The following is a 23,026-nucleotide window of genomic DNA, read 5'->3' as shown; positions in this document are numbered from 1 at the left end:
CTGAAAATTAAAGAAAAAGAAATATGGTTAACTTCATTAGTAACCGGGGGAAAACAAAATGATCCAGTTGCCAAAAATCTTAGTCTGAAAATATCAACTGTGATAAAGTGGTACAACTACTCCTGAGGGGAATTTAGCAGCACAACAAAAAAGCTGTAGTCACCAATGCAATCAGAATCTCCACGATGTAGGGATGAGGGACTGCATTTTTTAAAACGCTTCCCAGGTGACCACGGCTTCCCCAGTGACTCAGACGATAAAAAATCTACCTGGATTCTTTGACCTATATGTGGAAGACCTGGATTCAATCCCTAGGTTGGGAAGATTCCCTGGAAGAGGGCATGGCAACTCACTCCAGTACTGTTGCCTGGAAAATGCCATGGACAGAGAAGAGAAGCTTGGTGGGCTACAGTTCATGGGATCACAAAGAGACATGACTGAGCAACTAAGCACAGCACAGGTGATCATATCCCAAGAATGAGAGCTGTCTTAGAGACGCTTGGACACACATGCACAATAAAAGGTATATAAAACTGTTCCATGCAACAGCAGCTTAACAGCAAAGTATGGAAACCCAAGTGTCCATCAAAGAGGGGGAAAAGATGAATGCTGTTTATTCACACAATGTAATAAAATACTAATTAACTGAAGTGAGTAAAGGTATTAAAAACATTCATGGGAATAATAAATAGCAACTTCAGGGTAGAAGCTGCTTCTGGATAAGGGGGATCATGAATGGAATGAGAGAGGTTTGCATAAGAAACTTCTACTAAATCTGTAATGATTTAATCCTTATTAAAAAGAAAATGGAGTAAAACTGAAAATGTTAAACTTTAACATTTAACAAGGAGGCAAAGGAGACAGTGTGCCCCCAATCACAAAGAAACAAGGCCACCCCCACTCTTTACATCTCATTATGGTCCACTGAACATTATCCAAGATTGGTGATGAGAATAAGTCAATCCCGGGACCCATTATTCTTGAGGAATATAGTAGACAACAAAATTAAAATTTGGTTTCTGACCTTCGGTTTCTTAAATTTGAAACTCTGTTTGAAATAGAAATTTAACAAAAAATGAGATATGTAATTGAAAATTTCTGAGAAAAAGTAATCTGGATTAATACAATCCTGAATCTTAATAGTGCAATTTAAAATGTATATCCCCCAAAAAAGAACTTTTAAAAAATTTTGTTACAAATCTTCAAAGCCTTAAAACTTAATACTTTTAATTCCCAAAGTCTTAATTTAAAATGTATATCCCCCCAAAAAGAACTTTTTAAAAATTTTGTTACAAATCTTCAAAGCCTTAAAACTCAATACTTTTAATTCCCAAAGTCTTAATTGCTTAATTGCTGGTCTGAATACTAAGTGATTATGCAATTTGAATAAAATATCTAGAGGAACAACTATACCCTTTCATGGACATACACTATTGAGAGAACTTCTTGCATTTACAGAAGTCATCTTGTACTGCCTAAATAATTTAGTCATTATACCATAATTCAGCATTAACAGGCAGATTATAGATAAGTCTAAAATTGTAGGAAATAGGTAGAGAATATAATTCCTACTTTTTTATTTATTTACAAAAGGTAGTTTTACATTTTGTTTTCTTTCTGCATCTTTCTGCCTCCACGTTATACAACCAACACTCATAGTCAGTTTCTCTCTTTTTAAATGATAGACAGTAATAAAATTTGGAGACTTTTTAAAATCCAGTACAAGATAGCTAAAATTGACAATTTTCCATTTTACAAAATACTATCTTATTTTATCACAATTATACTCACTTGAAGTTCCTAAAGACTTCAAAGACAAGAAATGTGCAAAATGTTAGGTAATATAGAGAAAGAAAAGAAAAGTATTCACAAGGTGTCAAATGAGTAACTTGATAGATTCATCATTTTTCTTTCCTACTATCTCTAAAGCAATCATCCTTTTTATTTGTTAAAAACCAATTATCTCATTGACAATTTTTATTTTATAAATTATAGAAAGTACTTACATTGAATTTAATTATGTCATATATCAAGTATCTAGGAACGGCCTGTCCATTAACTCTGTCAATAATCATTTCCTTGAAAGAGAAAAAAAAAGGTAACTTTATTCATATTTTAATAGCAATTTCTTTAGTTTGATTAAAATATAACAGTCATACAAACTAGTACATAAAGCAGAAATATACAACTTGATGAAATTTCAAAGTGTACACACTTATATGCAAATGAAATCTATAGACTGTCAGCAACTCAAAAAGCCCCATCATGAATATATTCTGTGTTGTAATAAAATCATGACAATATTTCATTATTTTTTTATATGTGAATTACTATGCTACATTTCATGGTATTTGGATTACTAAACAACTATTAGGAAAAAGAGACTACAAATTTTAAATTCCAAATATCAGGAACATTTAAAAAGTTAACTTTGTTAAATCATTATTGTTTTACATTGTGTCATATGCCAATTACTTTAATCATCTATAGGTAATAAACGGTACCCTTATTATAGATTAAATCTCCATGTGACCCATACAGTCTTTCTTGGTTCCGTATCCCTCTACTATGATCAAAGGAACAGTGCAAGAGAATATGATATTATACTCCATTAAGTGAAAAGAAGTTAAATTCCGCACACTGACAGAAAAGAGATAAAGGACACTAAAGGGTAATTATAGGTATAAAAGTAAAATTTTTTAAATTTTATTTCTTAATACTAGGTTTTAACCTAAAATTCTTTTTCTTCCTTCATATTCCTCCTAGGAAAGTAAGCAAGCTACTTGTTATCTAATTTCACAATGAAATATTCACACACAACCATCTAAAATTACAAAGAATACATTGATTTAGGACAGATATATTTTCCAGTTTTAAGGAATTATTACCAATTGGTTTCTTTCTCAAATTTTGTTTGCTGCACTACTGACATTTATTTATGGTTATCATCTTGAATATAACACAACATAAATTACTTTTCTTAAACTGCTTAGTGAAATGTTTTTATTTAAGTATCTGAGAATCTTATGAGCCCACAAGGCAGTACCAATAACAGGTTTCAATTAATCTTTTCAAAAATGGGTGGATGGAAGTTATGTGGACTTAGAGGTTCAGAGAACAGACATCACAGAACTTCCCTCTGAAATTACCTGATGAAATGAGTAAATACATATATTCTTCAAACATTAAAAACAACAAAAAAGACAGTTTGTTACCAGCAAACAAAACAAGTAAAAAGGAATAAACAAACCAGTAAACTTTAAAAACTGACAGCCATGGAAACTACCAAACTTCTAGTAAAACAAAAAGGCACAGCAGGATTCAGCCCCAAGCCCACTAAACCCCCAAAAGCCCTATTCGTAGATGACAAATTCTTGATAACTGTCACTATTACACTCAAATATAGAGGACCAAACTCAGTGGTTCTTCTTGTCTTTTTCCCCTCTTCAGACTGAAGAATAATTGAAATAGCAGAACACTGTAATAAAGGCTACGGGACTCCATGCTAAAGAAACAATCTGAGTTACTAGAATAAACTATGGCTCCCAACTAGCTGAAGAAAACTTTCACCCACAGTTTTTAAAAGAGAATAGAACCCAGGGATTCTAACAAAAACCCAATACCTAGGCTTCATCACAATGTCCCCCATCCCCACAGCTGTCACTATTGCTCTAGGGTACAGAAAAGTGAGTAAACATAAAAAAAATTTAAGCCTAAAACTTAGTTAAGAAAACTGAACTGCACTGTTAGTGGGATTGTAAAATGGAGCAACCAGTACGAGAGAAGTACAGCAGTTCTCTCAAAAAATTAAAATTAGAACTACAACAGGACCCAGAAGTCCCACTTCTGGGTATACATCCAAAAGAATTAAAAATAATATCTTGAAGAGATATTTATACACCCATTGTATATAGCAGCATTATTCCAACAGCTAAGAGAAGGGACCCAAATATTCATCAACAGATGAATGAATACATAAATGTGGCATGGACAGATAGTGGAATATTATTCAGCCTTGAAAAGGAAATATAGCACATGCTACAACATGCATAAACCTTGAGGATATTATGTTAAGTGAAATAAGCCAGTAATAATAAGACAAATAACACATGATTTCACTTATATAAGGTATCCAAAGGATTTAAATTCATAGAAAGTAGAATGGTGACTGCCACAGACTGGGGATAATGAGAAGCTGTTTAACTTGGTAGACAGTTTCACTTTTACAGGATAAAAAAGGTATGGAGATCTGCTGCACCACAGTGTGCATATAGTCACCACTACTGAACTGGATTCTTTTTAACCACACTTATAAATAAAAATTTAAAATAAATAAATAAAATCTAGTGAAGAAGGGAAAATAGATTTTCTCCTATGATCAAATTTTAGAAACAGGGCCTAGATTTACCCTCCTGTATGAAACAACCTAAGAATGAAAAAAGGGGTAAAGAATCTAAGGTTCAGTAATAGGTAGGACTTACGGTTTCAACAGCTCACAGTCAAAGATGATGCTAAAGACTTGGCATGGCCCAGATATAAGGAATATTAAATTGAGTATTTTGGCAATATTAAGTTGAGTACTTTGAAGAACCAATGAGAGTTTTAATGAGAGGAAATAACCATGGAAAACTTGGGGCCTTCAAAGCTTATCTCAAAGATAACCCATTCTTTGAAATGCTTTTAGATAAGGCCCACTTGTTTCTAATTATCACAGTACATCTAGGTGACAAAATGTTCTGGAATTACCAGCAGTGGTTGCACAGGGCTTCCCTAGTGGCTTAGCAGTAAAGAAGCCACCTGCCAAAGCAGGAGAGGCAGGTTGGATCCCTGGGTTGGGAAGATTCCCTAAAGAAGGAAATAGCAACCCACTCCAGTATTCTTGTCTGGAGAATACCATGGACAGAGGAGCCTGGCAGGGTGCGTGGGGTCACAAAAAACAGAGTCGGACACAACTTAGTGACTACACAACAACAATAAAGTCGTCACACAATCTTACAAATACAAAAAACCACTAACTTATACACTTTTAGAATGGTGATTATATTTCAACTTTCTTAATAAAGTTAAATTTGAAAAAGAAATCCGAAAATCAGTTCTTAAGATGAAAGGAAAAGGAAGGAACCTCTGGCATACAGCCTATATTAAATGTGAGCTATATACGTGTTGATTATACACATTCTATAAATACAGCCATAACAAAATGACAAAAGGAAACACATCAAAAGGTTAAAACTTAATCTCGATAGCTGAGTTTTCTTCTATTTTATAACACACAGACTTTCTAAAGTTTTAACAAGCATTCATATACTTTTATAAAAAATTAACAGATGAAAAGACACGTCATTTTCCCAGGATTTTTGTTATTAACTTTAATGATTAACTGTTATATTCTCCTGTTATCCTCAGTATAAAATTGATTGAATTTTACTGATTTGTTTCAAGTGAATTAATGCCGTATTTCTAAACTCCAATTTTCCACATTTTGTAGGTCAAAGAACATAATTTAGAGAGCAAAACAAAAGCCTCAACACTCATATCTGACAGCCAGACAATTAGGTAGTTTGAGTTATTCTTGGATTTGGAATTTTACAAAAACAATTTGCAAATGAAAATGTAGAAGAAACAGGAAACTAAAGAGGGCTGTTTTAATTAACTAAGTGGAAAAACAGATATGGTAGCTATAATTCTGATCCAAGTAAATGACATCATGAATCATATTGCTATTTTTAAATCTCATAAGAGTCTATTATGTTGCTCTCAGTTATCCAAGTTTGGGGTAAAAATAAATAGTATTGCTAAGTTAAATCTGCAGAGGGTTAAACATCTAAATTTTAAGCATTATTTCTACCTGGAATACCCTTGGCTCATGTCCAACCAAAGTCTCTTTCTATAGAAATCCTCCCATAATCTAATGCCAAATCCTTTATAAACCATCTTTAGTTACTAATTAGATATGATTCATTTCTCCTCTAAACCACCCTAGAACTTGTTTTAAATACCCATCGTCAGATTATTGTTTTATTCCTTACCTATCATTCTCCATCCCTCCCCAAAGAAGTACAGTGTCTCCAAGGTGAGGCCTTCTCCTCAATCTTCTAAGCACTGCCTGCACTCTTTGGCACGGCACATGACAGGAATGAAAAACTACACTAAGCTTTGGCAAACACTGTAACTTAAGAGTCTTCCTCTTCCTTTTATTTTATGAATCACAATGCAAAAAAAAAAAAAAAAAATGGAACTTAGATAAAATGAAAGTAACAATATCAAAATAAATGTTCTTGCTGTCCCATGAACTAATTACCACTGCTGTGGTGTTGGTGATGCAGATTATGGACAGCACAACTCCAGGGACGCCTGTCACATCAACCAGGACAAGAATGGCACACCCTGGAGATGTGCAGTGAACAGTATTTCCAATCTTATGTAGTGGCTCTGTCAACCACAAGGGGTATGTGTGTGCACATGCACACGCGCACACACAAATATGTTAACAAGTTTACGTGTACATGTAAAGTATTTTAATACACACACTGTCAGAGGAATGAAAATTTACTAGTAGCCTCACAGAGTATAGGTAACTCTGTGACTATAGTTACTCTTTGTTCAGTCTCTGTTTGTTGCTACTCAGTCTCAACCAACTATATGAGTTTCTTTCCTTCTTTCTTACTCTGGTACCTGGCCCAGTCATCATCTCAACCTGGACTGCTATCATCACTCATTAGGCCCCATCGAAAACTTTCTTTGATCTTATGTCCTCTGCTCTTTTCCATACAACCTCAGAACAACCTCAGACCTCACACAACATCCTGAACCTTCTAAGCACTTAAAACTACACCTTACAAGTGACTAATTCAAACCATCTCATTTTCCAATCACAGTCATCCATCTTCTGGCCAGCACAAGCCAATATATAACCGGTAAATTTTTTTTAAAGCATATGAGATAGGGGCAATAAGCATTCAGGTCACTTAGAAAGTGGTACTCCCTCTGTTAAACAAATAAATACATATTTTATGCATGTGTTTTTCATGAGGGTATTTCTATCATTGAGAGTTTAAACAAACATTCACAAGCTACTCCCTAGTCTTCCAATATCTACCTGCTAGTACAACTCCAAACTAGAGGAGCAAATTTCATCTTAAGACAGAAAGCATTCTCATACAAATTCCAGAGACTATTAGTCAGATATAATTTAATCTACCTCGTGAAAAAGGTTTAATGTTGAAAAAAGTGAAGAAATATTAAAGAACATGAGTAGTATCTCGGTAGAAAAGAGACTTAAAAGTTGTGGGAAGTCATAAGAAAGATGTAGAGTTCCTATTCCCTCCAAAGAAAAATAGTGAAAGTGTGGCAGACAGATAAACGACACAACCAAACAGAGCAAACAGAAACATAAAGAGTGCAGAACCAAGCCTACCAGAGATCACTCTGCAGAGAAAAACACAAGCAGTTTCTTGTTCAGAGTGTAACATACTAGTTCAGCCTACCTTTTCAAATAGCCTTGTTCACCCAAAAGCTAAAAAAAGAATAAAATCTAAGTGGTAAACTTCAGAAGAGCCAGAATATTGGGTATTCTTGCACTATCAGACATTAAATTGTATGCTAAAGTTATCGCATTTAAGTCAACCTAAAACTACCACCGTAAGTCCTAAATATTAGCAGAATAGGAAAATGAATCAAGAAACAAAGATATACGGAAATCCTATACATAATTTAAAAATGATGTATGTAATTTAAAAGGAAAAATCAGATTGGCTGACTGATGCTGGGGCAATAGCTTAGACATTGGGAAATACATAAAACTGTATCCCTACCTTATTCCTTTTATCAAAATATATTGTGGATAGATCAAGTATTTAAATTTACAAATGAAATCATAAGTATTAGAAGGAAATACAGGTGAGTATTATAGTAATTCTTAAGTAAAAATATCTCTTAAAATGGCACGAAAGCCAAATATTAAAAACCAAAGTGTTTAACTACTATATATTAAAAAGATAATAAGAAACTACTGTATAGCACAGGGAACACAATACTCTCTAATGATCTACAAGGGGGTGTGGGTGTGTGTGTGTGTGTGTGTGTGTGTGTAACTGATTCACTTTGCTGGACACCTAAAATGAACACAGCACTTTAAAATCAATGGTATTCCAACAAAAATTAAAAAAAAAAAGTGTTCATAATACTTGTGCCACAGAAAACACTAGAAAAAAATTAAAAACACATTTTTATAAAATATGGGTCATAAAGCAATACCTCAATAAACAAAACATCTCATAAACCAGTAAGAAAAAGATGAATATCCAATAGAAAAATGTGTAAAAGATCTGAATGGGCAACTCACAAAAGAAATACCCTAACTCTGTACCATACTAAATACAGTAATAAGTGAAAAATGTTAAACGTCCTTAACAATTCACATAAATTAAGAGGTAAATATCACTATGTATCAGACACTATTATCAGCACTTTATAACCCATCCAACTTAATCTTCACAGGAGCACCAAGAACTTAGCCTAACTTCATTACAGATGAGGAAACCAAGTAAACCATAGGAGGGCCCTCATGTCATAACTTTTGGAGCCAATCAGGCACTATCAGTTAGAGTCAGGGCTCTTAACCACTGTGCTATATATTATCCCCTAAAATGAAAGAGTCATTTAAAATTAGAAGATTTTAAATTTTAAAAACCCAGTATACAGATCCTTTACATATGGTTGGCAGAACCATACATTTGTTCAAACTTTCTGGAAAGAAGAGTGGTAATCATACATGTCAATGTTTAAAATGGGCAATGCTCTCGAATCCAGCATAGTCCCCACAGTACAGTATAGCCTGTTACTGCCCCTTCCCTGCAAGGACTGCTCCTCTTGTACTACAAGTGGTACTGCCACCAATGAGCTCCTGGCCTCCACCATCATTCTTCCTTGGATTTACACGTTACTCAGACCAGGCCCTCTGGAATCTTCCCTGGGACCGATATATGGATACTAGGAGAAAAAGTTCCCTTTCTGCTTGGGTTGCAATGTAACTCGCCTCCCATGTGGAAAGAATCTGCATGCAATGAGAACAGACAAGTAAAGCAAACAAACAGAGAGAAAGACAGTGCCTGGCCAATATCACTTGAGTCCCCAGATCCAGTCTGAAGCAAATCAAGCTGAAATCTAATTATTTGTGACAATTTAGTTCTTGTTTCCTCAGTTACTTTAAGATGGACTTCAATTACTTGTAATCAAAAGATTTTTAAATGCATATTACAGTCTCATTTCTAAGAATCTTAATTATAAAACTGCACAATTGTGAAAAGAAAAAGGTATAAGAATATGCATTCTAGTGTGTCTTTTAATACAAAAAGCTACCAAAAAGTCTAAATGTCCACCAAAAAAGGACTGGCTGAATTAATTATAGAATTGTTTGCAAACTGGTCTGATTAGAGTCACTTGGACACTTGAAGCTGACAAGTGCATAATTCCAGCTGATTTGTGTTGTTGTATGGCAGAAACCAACACAACGTTGTAAAGTAATTTCCCACCAATTAAAAAAAAAAAAAAAAAAACAACCTACCTTGGCCCCAGGGAGAGTCTAATTCACTAGGTCTAGGACAGGTTATCATATTTTTTCCACTATTATCCCCTATCATTTTCATAATCAAGATAGCCTGAAAACCCCAAATTATAGTGTTTACATATATAGTGGCCTATTACTCAGACTTTTATATGAAAAAGGTCCAAAATATATTGCTAAGTAAACAAAAGACAAGTTACAAAACACATTCAGATCTTTTCATACAAAATTATGTAATAACTATCCATGCGGGCACATACTTGACCAGAGCACTCATTTTCAACCAGAGCAGAGGTACCTGTACTCAGAATCTTACTGGGACTGGAAGGATTCCCAACTTCCCCCAGAGATCCTGATACATGTACTGTTTAAGAATCTCTGTTCTGAGTTACTATTACTAACATGAACATGAATCCTTCAAAAGCAAGTGTCAGACTGAACGTTTTGGCACACAGGAAAGAAACTCTGGAATAATGTTTATCAAAATGATAACAGAAATTACTTCAGTAGTGTGTATTCAGCTGATTTTTATCAACTTTTCTGTACTGTTCTGTATTATTTCAATTTTTATTTACAATGAATTAATACTTTTAAAATCAGGGAAAAGAAAGCTATTCATATAAGAGAAAGATAAAATATTTTTAATCAAGTAATTTTATGATTATTAAATATAGATTTTCTGAATGGGAAAATTCTTAACAGTTTCCAAAATTCAAATGTAGAAGTACAGTGGCTACTTTCAAAGGCACAATCCTCTTTCAACAAGAACTATCAGTCCATATAGCTAAACAGCCAAAGGAAAATGTGATATATCACTGTGTTCGTGCTCAGTCACATCCAACTATTTGTGACCCGATGGACTACAGCCTTCCAGGCTCCTCTGTCCATAGAATTTTCCAAGCTAGAATAATGGAATGGGTTGCCAGTTTCTCCTCCAGTGGATCTTCCGAACCCAAGGATCAAACCCACGTCTACCGCACCTCTTGCATTGCATATGGATTCTTTACTACTAAGCCACCAGGGAAGCGTGATATGTCATATCACACAATTAAAATTCGATCAACAAGTAAAACCATAAAATAAAATGAATCTTTTGCAATAAATTTTTTTTTCAATCACAAAGAACAAAAAAATTAAGATTTAATTTTGCTTGCTTATTCTGTATCTAAGACAACAATCAAGTGACAGTAAGTGTAGGAAATGAAATAAATGAAATTTAACATCTTAGTAAAAACTAGATTCAATTTTTTAACTGTCAACTCTATATCAATAAAAAGTTTTTTAAAAACTGGATCTAATTCTAAATTTCATGTTTAATTATTAAAAATACACATTTACTTGCACAAGAAAGAAAAATAGCAATGTTTGATTTTTTTAAAAAAGATAAAAATATGACTTACCCCATCTAACAGAGTATTTGATAAATGCATACGGAGATCTTTACGAAATGGAAATTCCAGATTTGAAACATGAAACACTGAATTATCTCTATCAATCATAAAAACTTCATTTGTGCCATCAATCAACATCATATACCTGTAAATGAAACATTAAGAAAGTAATATTAACAGTATAATTCAAGAATAGGGTCATAAGAAATAACAGTTAAACTGTTTTTCCTTAGACTTGCAATAGCTACCTGGAATAATGTTCACCAGAGTGCCCCCTCCACCATCATTCAGATTAAAGTACCATAAATAATAAATGTTTTTTTTTTTTAAGTTTTTGCTTCCTATAAAAAACACAGGGTATACAGAAATCAAAACTTTTTATGGAAACAATGTGATATTCAAAAGCAATCTTATAACCCATCTTAGGAGAGAGGCATTCTCTAATTTTTATTAAACTTCAGACGTCAAAGTTTATAAAACACACAAACACACATATATGTAATTACTGCATTTTACTGGCTCAACAGCTATACGGATTAGGTGCTGCTGTCTCCACTTTGCAGTAGGAAAAAAGAGAGTAAGTGATAAACAAATGCCCAGACTTCAGTGTATCCCGGGTACCTTCTACCATACAACAATGAGCAGAACAGCTAACCCCTTTCTTTGAATTAATATAATGATAAAACCAGATCCCACCATTTCAGGAACAACTATCATTCATTACTATCGAATTAAAATATTTTTTAACACAAGTTCATAAAAATTTTCATTAGTCAATCATTTCATTTCAGAAAGTGAAGAAGAACTAGAGCCTCTTGATGAAAGTGAAAGAGGAGAATGAAAAAGTTGGCTTAAAGCTCAACATTTAAAAACTAAGATCACAGCAGCCGGTCCCATCACTTCATGGCAAATAGATGGGGAAATACTGGAAACAGTGGCTGACTGTATTTTTTGGGGTTCCAAAATCACCGCAGATGGTGACTGCAGCCATGAAATTAAAAGACGCTTACTCCTTGGAAGAAAAGTTATGACAAACCTAGACAGCATATTCAAAAGCAGAGACATTACTTTGTCAACAAAGGTCCATCTAGTCAAGGCTATGGTTTTTCCTGTGGTCATGTATGGATGTGAGAGTTGGACTATTAAAGAAAGCTGAGCATCAAAGAATTGATACTTTTGAACTGTGGTGTTGGAGAAGACTCTTGAGAATCCCTTGGACTTCAAGGAGATCCAACCAGTCCATCCTAAAGATCAGGCCTGGGTGTTCATTGAAAGGACTGATGTTCAAGCTGAAACTCCAATACTTTGGCCACCTGATGCAAAGAGCTGACTCATTTGAAAAGACCCTGATGCTGGGAAAGATTGAAGGCAGGAGGAGAAGGAGATGACAGAGGATGAGACTGTTGGATGGCATCACCGACTCAATGGACATGGGTCTGGGTGAACTGAAGGAGTTGGTGATGGACAGGGAGGCCTGGCGTGCTGCAGTTCATGGGGTCGCAAAGAGTCAGACACGACTGAGCGACTGAACTGAACTGAACTGATCTTCCCCGATGGCTCAGACAGTAAAGAATCCACCTGCAATGTGGGAGACCTGGCTTGGGAAGATCCCCTGGAGAAGCAAATGGCTACCCATTCCAGTATTCTGGCCTGGATAATTCCATGGACAGAGGAGCCTGGCAAGCTACAGTCCATGGAGTTGCAAAGAGTCGCACATGACTGAGCAGCTTTCATTTCACTTCACTTCATATACATTAAAATGACTTTGGTCATTAGTCATCCTTCCAATGACCAAGTTACTGTCAATACATTCACTGATATATTGATGTAAGTTACTGTCACTGACTCCCAACTAGTGGATCATCAAGAATGGAGCACTACTGCACACCATATAAAAAAATGAAGTCCAGATGAATTCACAGTTGAGGAAATTACAGACTGACAGGCTATACTACCAAACAGAGAGCAGCAAGATTTGGGGTGAAAATGGAGATCATATCCAGGCACCAAACTCTTCAAAGAATGAGAAAAAATTGACAGCAATAAATTAGAAAGTTGAAAGGCATGAGCTTCAAAGGAACAGAAGAATCACTGTGTTGTCTGGTTTGTTGTTAAATGAAACAGTGGAAGAATAATAGTCCCGATGTACCACTGAGAATGGAAGGAATGTGGATCAAGTCGGTCTAATCTCCTACCCATGAGGCAGATGAGAAAAAAAGCAGCAGCAACTGAAAGATGGGAGCTGAATCAAGTTAAGGCCAGGGGATAGAAGAAACATTCAACTGAAGATGTGGAAGCAAACATACATGGAGGCTATTATTCCAGAAGATAACTTGTTTCCCATAAACAAGTGTTCTAAGAAAACAGAGAGATGTGTTCAGCTGAGTTGCTCAGTCGTGTCCGACTCTTTGCGACCCCATGAATTGCAGCACGTCAGACCTCCCTGTCCATCACCAACTCCCAGAGTTCACTCAGACTCACGTCCATCGAGTCAGTGATGCCATCCAGCCATCTCATCCTCTGTCGTCCCCTTCTCCTCCTGCCCCTAATCCCTCCCAGCATCAGAGTCTTTTCCAGTGAGTCAACTCTTCACATGAGGTGGCCAAAGTACTGGAGTTTCAGCTTTAGCATCATTCCTTCCAAAGAATACCCAGGGCTGATCTCCTTCAGAATGGACTGGTTGGATCTCCTTGCAGTCCAAGGGACTCTCTAGAGTCTTCTCCAACACCACAATTCAAAAGCATCAATTCTATGGTGCTCAGCTTGCTTCACAGTCCAACTCTCACATCCATACATGACCACAGGAAAAACCATAGCCTTGACTAGATGGACCTTTGTTGGCAAAGTAATGTCCCTGCTTTTGAATATGCTATCTAGGTTGGTCATAACTTTTCTTCCAAGGAGTAAGCATCTTTTAATTTCATGGCTGCAATCACCATCCGTAGTGCAGTGATTTTGGAGCCCCAAAAAATAAAGTCTGACACTGCTTCCACTGTTTCCCCATCTATTTCCCATGAAGTGATGGGACCAGATGGCATGATCTTCGTTTTCTGAATGTTGAGCTTTAAGCCAACTTTTTCACTCTCCTCTTTCACTTTCATCAAGAGGCTTTTTAGTTCAGGAGAGGGGAAAGGGAGGGCTGATTAAGGGAACAGAAGTGAGTGACAACAGGCTGAAGAGCAGCAAAACAGACCAAAGGGGCAGACATTTGGGGACTGGACTGGAAGCATGCTGTTACTAGTGTTTTCAAAATAATTAGTCCCAGCAGGCCCCTGGGGAGGAGGTGGAGGACTCCTGCCCTTGCTACATATTAAAAGAGCGGCAGCCCTCGGAGATAAGGATTGTGAAGACTCAGGCTGCACTTGGAAAAAGAAAATCAGCCTCCGTCTAGACTGACAGTGCACCTGAGAGACTCAGACCAACTGGAGGGCCAGCAGACTGGCCAACAACAGCAATACGTAGCTCCCAAAGCCCTCCTGCACGTGCTTTCCAAAAGCTGCAACTCCTGGTAGAATCTAGTCTTCTTGAAGAAGTCAACCTTGCCCTGGGTGGTGTTTCAAAGAGAATTTAAATCAACATAAGAACAGGTCAAGTAAAAAGCCTTCTGATACCTGCAAAAATGGTACTGAAGGCACAATCTATCATATTGTTTAAAGATCCAGACCAGCACTTTGCAAAGTTTATTATTAACTTTTAGTATTTCCCTGGCAAAATAATCAGGAACATTTAAGGTTGTAAGAAAACATACACGGAATTACTCAGTTTCCAAGTTATTAAACTTTTCCTCCAGTTTAAAAAAAAAAAAAAAAATAGAAAAGCCTATTAATTTAACTTAGCCCATTATTTCCTAAACTTATTCCTGATATCTGTTAATATCTGCAGAACTAGTATTCCATATTTACAATCTGAGAAAAGCTGGCTTACACTAATGAATTTCAAAATTCAGAAAAAAGAAATAGTTTACCTCTTCTGATCATATGATGACAACAGAAATTATATCTCCCTTTTTGAAGGTTACCCAGAAGTTCAGAATTAAATATAATGTTAAAACAGAGTAAGTATTAAATCCTAGGGTGCTGGTACATTTGCTTTTTCTGTCATAATTATTCTCTATTCATTTTTTTAACAAATTTGAGATAAGTATACACACACATAAATATATATGTATATACATCTTACTATCAGACTTTGCTTTTTACTTCAAAATACTATCTCTGTATACTTATGCATAAACAGGTTTAAAAGACCAAAGAAGAAAGGACTTTAGAAGATGGAATTCACTATAAAAGATTGTTCATGGGAAACTCAGCATGCATCTACAGATATATCATAGAAATTATTTAGCAGTTGGTATTCCAGGATTCTTCTGCACATATAAATTTTCAGGCTTTAGAACAAAAGTTTCTGGGATGCGATTTCTGGTTTGAATTCCAGTCATTTCAAATCACATGTTCTTTTTTATGTGATACCCACAAAATGTAAGAAGTTATTTCATGTTAGGGAAGAAACAAGCAATGTGGAAATATTTTCATATCACTCCAAAGTCTCTGAATGAATAGATTCTTTAAACAAATGAAACCATCCCATGTACCATCAGATGCTGGCATAGTACATAATGATGGTTCTACCTTCAGTGAAAGTGGATCACTAATGCAATATGATTTCTTATTAATCATGACATAACTTCAACTGCAAATCTAATATACAGGATTACTAAATTATTTTTATAATATCCATTCTTATTAAAAGACAAAACTTAGTAAGAAGTTTCACTGAACTAGAAAGCACTGATTCATTTTTTATATTAAAATATATATACCAAAGCCATATAAATAACAGCAAAGCCAAATGCATTCGTTCACTCATTCAGGCCATGCCACAAGGCCTGCATGATCTTAGTTCCATGACCAAGGATTGAACCCATGACCCTTGATGTGGAAGCGCAGAGTCCTACCCACTGGACCACCAGGGAAGCCTCGCATAAACTGTTTCATGGTATATACCCTTCGAGACAGTCACTGAGACGTGAGACAGCTATTCAAGTAAAACCACCAACAGCATATTAATACAATTCAGGAAGTACATAATTAAAGAAAAGGAAAACTGATTTAAAAAATTGGTAACTAATAGCATCTTAAGAATTTTAATTCACACTTCTAATACTCTCAGGGTAAAATTGTCTTTAAACATCTTATAATTTAAATTTATCACTAATATCCATTGATACAGAAAGAGATTCACAATATATTAAATGAAGAAAGAGCAACTTAAAAATCAGAATGTATGAGTACGAGGGGTAGGGAGTTAAAACTCTGAGTAGTAAAACAGACAAGAAAGCCTATACCAAAATGGTAAGAACTGTCATCTCTAGGTAGAATTATTAATGATATTTGCTTTCCTCACTATACTCTTTTGTACTTTTAAGAAATATAAAAAATAAGCACATATTGCTTTTTCAAGCCAGGGTGGGGGTGAAAATTAAAGCTACAAAAAAAAACAAAAAATAGAAATACAGTCTAATTACAGTCTAAACATTTTTCCCTGGGCAATAAAATAAGATGGGATGTTAAACCTTGGTCTGACTCTTTGTGAATTCTCTAGGCCAGAATACTGGAGTGGGTAGCCTTTTCCCTTCTCCAGGGGATTCTCCCAACCCAGGAATCGAACAGGGGTCTCCTGCACTGCAGGCGGATTCTTTACCAACTGAGTTATCAGGGAAGCCCAGTCATACCACAGCAGCTTCAAAATTAGCAGGTATTTCTCCTCTCCTATATAAAGCACTCAAAGTGGGTAATAAAAACAGAAAAGTTGACTCATTTCACCATCTCTATCTACTTTTACCAATTCCCATCAAACTAACTATAGTTTTTTCTTTTTAAAGGATTAACCAATTAATTTTTTTAAATACTTACTAAAGGGTCAACCAGGTATCATGCACAGATGCTAGAAATATAATAATGTAAACAGCACAAGTTCTTCATCTAACTTCATATGGTTTTATACCTTTAGCAAGAAAACAAGGCATTAAACAAATAATCCCAAACACAGTAAGTACTCATAAGATGAAGTTGTTGTTGTTCAGTTGGTAAGTCGTGTCTGACTCTTCTGCAACTCCATGGACTGCAGCCCACCAGGCTCCTCCGTCCATAAGATTTTCCAGCCAAGAATACTGGAGTGTGTTGTTGTCTCCTTCCCCAAGGGATATTCCACCAGACCCAGGGATTGAACCCTCATCTCCTGCGTTAGCAGGCAGATTCTTCACCAGTGAGCCACCAGAGAAGTACCAAAGTGAAGCACATGATGCTATAGGAGCACACAAAAGGTACAACCTGTCAGAGTTTAGACATCAGGAAAGGATCCCAGAAGGATTCTCAAGTAGCTGATGGTAACAGCAGGTTATAATCACTTAGTGAGCAATGACTATGCACAAAGGAAAGTCGAAGTACTTTATGTTAACTCAATTAAGTCTTAAAACAATCTGACCATGTAGAGAAAATTATTCTGCCTGTATTCCTGATGAGGAAACTGAAATCACACTCAGTAACCTGCTCAAAGCCATAAAGATGGCAAAACAGCAAAGCTGTTATTAAAACCTAGACAAGAGCCTATCTCAACAACCTCTATAGTATCCTGCCTCTGACCTGCGTTGTGCAGGAGTTAACTGAACACACATTGTGGGGTGGGGAGGGAAAAGGGAAGGGGAGAGGAGTGTGTTGTGAGAACCAGTGCTTGGTACACAGTCTGCCAGGGGCAATATCCTTGAGACAAAAACAGAAGGTTCATGCTCTGGCAACAACAACAAATTCAGAATATGGAAGCATAGAGAGGAAGAAAGATAACTTGAGGCTACAGAAGTAGTCAAGGACTCAGTGATTAATGAAAACTATTTTTAACTTTATTCTAGAAAGTGGAAAATCCCTCTTTTGAGACAAACAGAAACCATAAAGGGTAATTCAAACCCAAGAGGTGTGATTCAGGAAACTGGTTACATAGATATTGGGAAGATGAAAAGGTAAGAAGGGAAAATGAAGGTAATCAAGAGATGCGTAACTGCAGGAGGTACTCTACCCAGAGGGCTATGGGAACAAAATGGAAGAGGCATGTTAGCAGAGGCCAGGAGTTTGGAGGATGGGCACTGTGAAACATGGAAGAGGTGGGGAGGTCAATGGAGCTCAGGACTCAAAGCTCTAAAGTGGCACCAAATGGCTAAGACCTGGACCTCTAAGGAGAGGAGCCCAGCATCTCAAGTTTCAGTCTCTATGGAGGAGTACAGAAGGAGGATGCTCAAACTGCTGAGAAGACACAGCGTTGTGGGTGAGGAAATGCAGGTGGCACTCCTCTGCCTAGAATGCACCTCCAGCAGCAGGCATGTCTGAGAGGGAGCAGTACCGGTGGTGCTGAGATTGCTAAAAGAAGCTGGGAGTGAAGTGAAAGTTGCTGCCACCTGCTGAAGGGATAAAGAAACTAACACTAGGGAAGTCTCTTCTCTCACCTTCCAAATTCCTGCTAGTGCTCCCCATGGTAAAACTCAACAGGACGCGAGCTGGCAAGGAAGTCTGAGAAACAGTTTGCACAGTTTAAAAGGGTGGACTGGGAGCTCAGAAACAGCAGGTGAAGAAACAGCAGACCACTGAAATGCTTTTAGCTAAGTAATAGCACAATCTGACCTGCATTTTTCAAAGTTCACCCCTACATTATGTGTACTCCTATAGGGTAGGAACCAATCTGTAGACCAGAGAAATTATGAGGTTTTTACAGTACCCCAAGTGGGAATGCAGTGGCAGTGATCACTTAGAGGTGTAAGTGGATAAATTCAAGACATGAAAGAGGCAGGCTGACAGGATACTATGCTCCTGACAGGCAGTGGGGCTGAGGGGCAGAAGTCGAGGAGGACTTTCAGGCTTCTGGCAGGAGGAATGGGTGCACTCGATTTATTGATCCATGGAGCACTGGAGGAGGAGTCGCTGTTCAGTTTAGTGGGGTGGAAGTGATGGCATATGGACTTGGAGCTTTTCATTTTTATACTAGAAACAAAAATGCCCTGATTTTTCTATCCTGTGTCTAACAGGTTGGAGGCAGAATCTAAGTCAGACAACCAAATGCTTCCTTTTCAAAACTTTTAACTTGAGTGACAGTGAGGCACAGGAATAGCTTAAAAGTGACTCAGAGTGACGGCAGAGGCATCATTAGCAAACGCCAAAGGTGGCTTCCTCTTCCAAGTGTTCCTGTGCCTGACCTTGGCCCTGGTCCTTGCTGCCTGGCCTCCCTTGGTTCTTACCCATTTTCTGAGACTGGTTCTCCTCAGAGTCAGCCTTCTAACATATCCCTTTGCTTACATGAGCCAAAGTTGATTTCTACTGCTTCTAGTCGATCTAATGCTAATGGATATGCTGGGTTTTGGGTTGCTTTTTTTTCTTTTTTTTCCATTTTGCCTATTATATACAGTTGAATTCACATAAGTTAAATGTGCCCATGACGGAACCCCACTGCAATACGTTCCCCAACCTATCCTTAATACAAACGGTTACATGACACTAGCTCTTTACACAATAACCTCAGGCCAAAAGATATGCCATCTATTTCCTGTCCTTGATAACTATACGTTAAGCCCAAAGTTTACCTTCCCTTGTATCTTTTCCTCCCATAAGAATTCACTGCCAAACCTCTACTGTTTCTATACCAGCTACGCTGCCTCTCATATCTATTCCCAAAAGGACTGGTATATAGTCCCTGAAACCTAATTCTCAAGATTGCAGAGAAATAAATTCCGCTATATTAAAATTTCTTATAAAGAAAATTCACAGTTTAGAGTCACTTCCCCATATACAATTATAAACCTTCCTGACATAAGAGCAGTTAGTCAGACTCCCCCACGCCCACCAACACCTGTCAGACCTTACTTCAGAAACGATACAAGAAAAGCTGACCTGCTAAACTGCAGCTTTCTTCCTTCCTCATGCGGGCTTATGAACACTTTGCCTTTTCCTCTCACTAGCTCACCGCTCAGTACATTTGATCTCTGGTAATTTCTTTTGCAAAGTATATCCATGTCCTCTTTAAGCCATTTTGCCCCATTTCTTTCAACTCTTAAAGAAAAGGGAAATGTATGTTATGCATATTTTACCACAATTTTTAAAAATGAAAAACAAGAAGTTACAGTCATGAGTTTTCACCTAGACCAAATAAAAAATCAGTGTCACAGAGTCCCTTTCACAATCTCTATCATACTCTCAATCTATCTCACCTTACAAAAATGAAATCCATTTTCTCAAGAGAGTTTTTAAATGAGTCAAAACAGAGTTTTTATAAATGTCTTATATTTGTTGCAATATAGTTTGTTTGGTTACCTGTGTTGGAACAGTACATCTTGTCACTTTTCACACAGTAAGTAACTTACCTACCTTAAAAGCAAGCTTTATAGGCTAGGCTTGGAATCTAACCACTATTAAGACTAGAATTCTGTGGAAACACAACCTAAAGTCTACCAACTTAAATTAAGGAATCTCAGAAAAAGGTTTCAGATAACTTAAAACATCACTGTTTGTACTGCTTTCACAAAAAGACCAATATTTGATGATAAAACAATCTAATCCTACACATGAGCTTTACTTCCAAACATAATGGCTATAATCTGCTTATCTGACACAAACATTTCAACCTTTGAAAACAAAAAGTATCTGAAGGACAAGTATAGCTTTACCTAATCTCACCTTCCTAGAAATTTAAAGAACTCAATTAAGGTCATTCCTATTTTCACATTAACAAATTAAAGAGAACATACACACAAACAGTAACACTACCACCTAACTTTTTTTTAAATGTTTTATTTCTGCTGTTAACAATCATTGAAATGAAGACACGGTCCTAACATATTCGTCACATAACTGGGAAGACATAGTTCATAAAAAACTATTAAAATTCTCAGACTTCCCTGGTGGATTAAGAATCCAACTGCCAATGCAGGGGACATGGTTTCAATCCCTGACCCGGGAAGATTCCACATGCTGCGGAGCAGCTAAGCTCGTGTACCACAACTACTGAGCCCGTGCACTTAGAGCCTGTGCAACAAGAGGAGCCACCACAATGAGAAGCCCACGCACCACAACTAGAGAAAGCCCAGGTGCAACAAAGACGTGTGCAACCAAAAATAAAGATAAATATTATTTAAAAAGGAAACTATCAAAATTTTCATTCAACATTATAGAAGATTCCAACCCAACAGGTATTTTTACCTTGATGTATTGATTCTAAAAGCACAACAGACTTCTTTAAAAGGATTAGCTTAGCTTCTTTATACTCTTCATATCACATCAATTTAAATTCATGAAACAGATGTGATTAAAGTTTTATAATCTTAAATTCACTTTAAGCCCACAGCTTCAATCTATTACATGATCACTTATATACACATGGGCTTCCCTGGTGGCTTAGAGGTTAAAGCATCCACCTGGAATGCGGGAGACCTGGATTTGATCCCTGGGTCAGGAAGATCCCCTGGAGAAGGAAAATGGCAACCCACTCCAGTACTCTTGCCTGGAGAATCCCATGGAGGGAGGAGCCTGGTAGGCTACAGTCCATGAGGTCGCAAAGAGTCGGACAGGACTGAGCAACTTCACTTTCACTTTATATATACACAACAGTAATTAGACAGACAGTCTGTATTATTTAATTTTAAATTGTAAAGCCCATTTACTTCCTCTCCAATTTAAGTGTTAAACTTTGATCTTAACATGTTAACTGCAAATTAAATGGCAGGCCAAAAGCATAAGACAGTTTGAACAGTTTGCCAACCGGTCTCTTGAGAAATCTGTATGCAGGTCAGGAAGCAGCAGTTAGAACTGGACAGGGAACAACAGACTGGTTCCAAATACGAAAAGGAGTATGTCAAGGCTGTATATTGTCACCCTGCTTATTTAACTTATATGCAGAGTACATCATGAGAAACGCTGGACTGGAAGAAACACGAGCTGGAATCAAGATTGCCGGGAGAAATATCAATAACCTCAGATATGCAGATGACACCACCTTTATGGCAGAAAGTGAAGAGGAACGAAAAAGCCTCTTGATGAAAGTGAAAGAGGAGAGTGAAAAAGTTGGCTTAAAGCTCAACATTCAGAAAACTAAGATCATGGCATCCGGTCCCATCACTTCATGGGAAATAGATGGGGAAACAGTGGAAACAGTGTCAGACTTTATTTTGGGGGGCTCCAAAATCACTGCAGATGGTGACTGCAGCCATGAAATTAAAAGACGCTTACTCCTTGGAAGGAAAGTTATGTCCAACCTAGATAGCATATTGAAAAGCAGAGACATTACTTTGCCAACAAAGGTCCATCTAGTCAAGGCTATGGTTTTTCCTGTGGTCATGTATGGATGTGAGAGTTGGACTGTGAAGCAAGCTGAGCGCCGAAGAATTGATGCTTTTGAACTGTGGTGTTGGAGAAGACTCTTGAGAGTCCTTTGGACTGCAAGGAGATCCAACCAGGCCATTCTGAAGGAGATCAGCCCTGGGATTTCTTTGGAAGGAATGATGCTGAAGCTGAAACTCCAGTACTTTGGCCACCTCATGTGAAGAGTTGACTCATTGGAAAAGACTCTGATGCTGGGAGGGATTGGGGGCAGGAGGAGAAGGGGATGACAGAGGATCAGGTGGCTGGATGGCATCACTGACTCGATGGACGTGAGTCTGAGTGAACTCCAGGAGTTGGTGATGGACAGGGAGGCCTGGCGTGCTGCGATTCATGGTGTCGCAAAGAGTCGGACACGACTGAGCAACTGAACTGAACTGAACTGAAATGTCTTCTACCTCTGGAGAGTCATCTTTATTTTATATGTTGTTTCTATAGCAAGTTTTCCACTATGCTATGTTCATCTAAGTTTTGTTTAAGTTTGGTAATTGGTAAACTTTGTCTATAGAAAAATTATCAGTCAAAAAACTTTATTTCAACTTACATAATTCACCACAAATTATTCTTGAAAACCTAGGGGTATCTACTATGAAAAAATAATCACAAGTCATCCAAGCCTTCTCACTAAAATATCATGTATGTCCCTATTTCTATTAATAGAC

The 23,026-nt window shown here is 37.0% G+C and overlaps 1 protein-coding gene across 5 annotated transcripts in view; it reads right to left on the bottom strand.

Moving 5' to 3' along the window:
- The window catches only part of RNGTT (RNA guanylyltransferase and 5'-phosphatase), a 242,429-nt gene that overhangs the window by 149,575 nt on the left and 69,828 nt on the right, over positions 1-23,026 (bottom strand). For 2 of the 5 annotated variants that reach the window (XR_015133147.1, XM_086317774.1), the window contains exons 9-11: positions 19,884-20,042; positions 10,966-11,101; positions 2,007-2,078 (exon numbers count right to left, since the gene is read on the bottom strand). Coding sequence is in view for 3 of the 5 variants with exons in the window: in XM_086317774.1 (XP_086173900.1) it covers positions 2,007-2,078; positions 10,966-11,101; positions 19,884-20,042 (367 nt within the window). In the remaining 2 variants the exon portion in view is untranslated. Of the gene's footprint in view, positions 1-2,006; positions 2,079-10,965; positions 11,102-16,851; positions 17,260-19,883; positions 20,043-23,026 lie in introns of those variants that run through there. The other 3 variants (XR_015133148.1, XM_086317775.1, XM_086317776.1) reach the window with 2 other exon arrangements.

This window comes from Bos grunniens, chromosome 9 (assembly GCF_055505025.1).
Source record: "Bos grunniens cultivar Pamir isolate PY7600 chromosome 9, Bosgru_T2T1.0, whole genome shotgun sequence".
NCBI classification, from domain to species: domain Eukaryota; kingdom Metazoa; phylum Chordata; class Mammalia; order Artiodactyla; family Bovidae; genus Bos; species Bos grunniens.
Note: the sequence above shows the minus strand (reverse complement) of the source record. Positions and strands in the feature narration are given on the sequence as shown.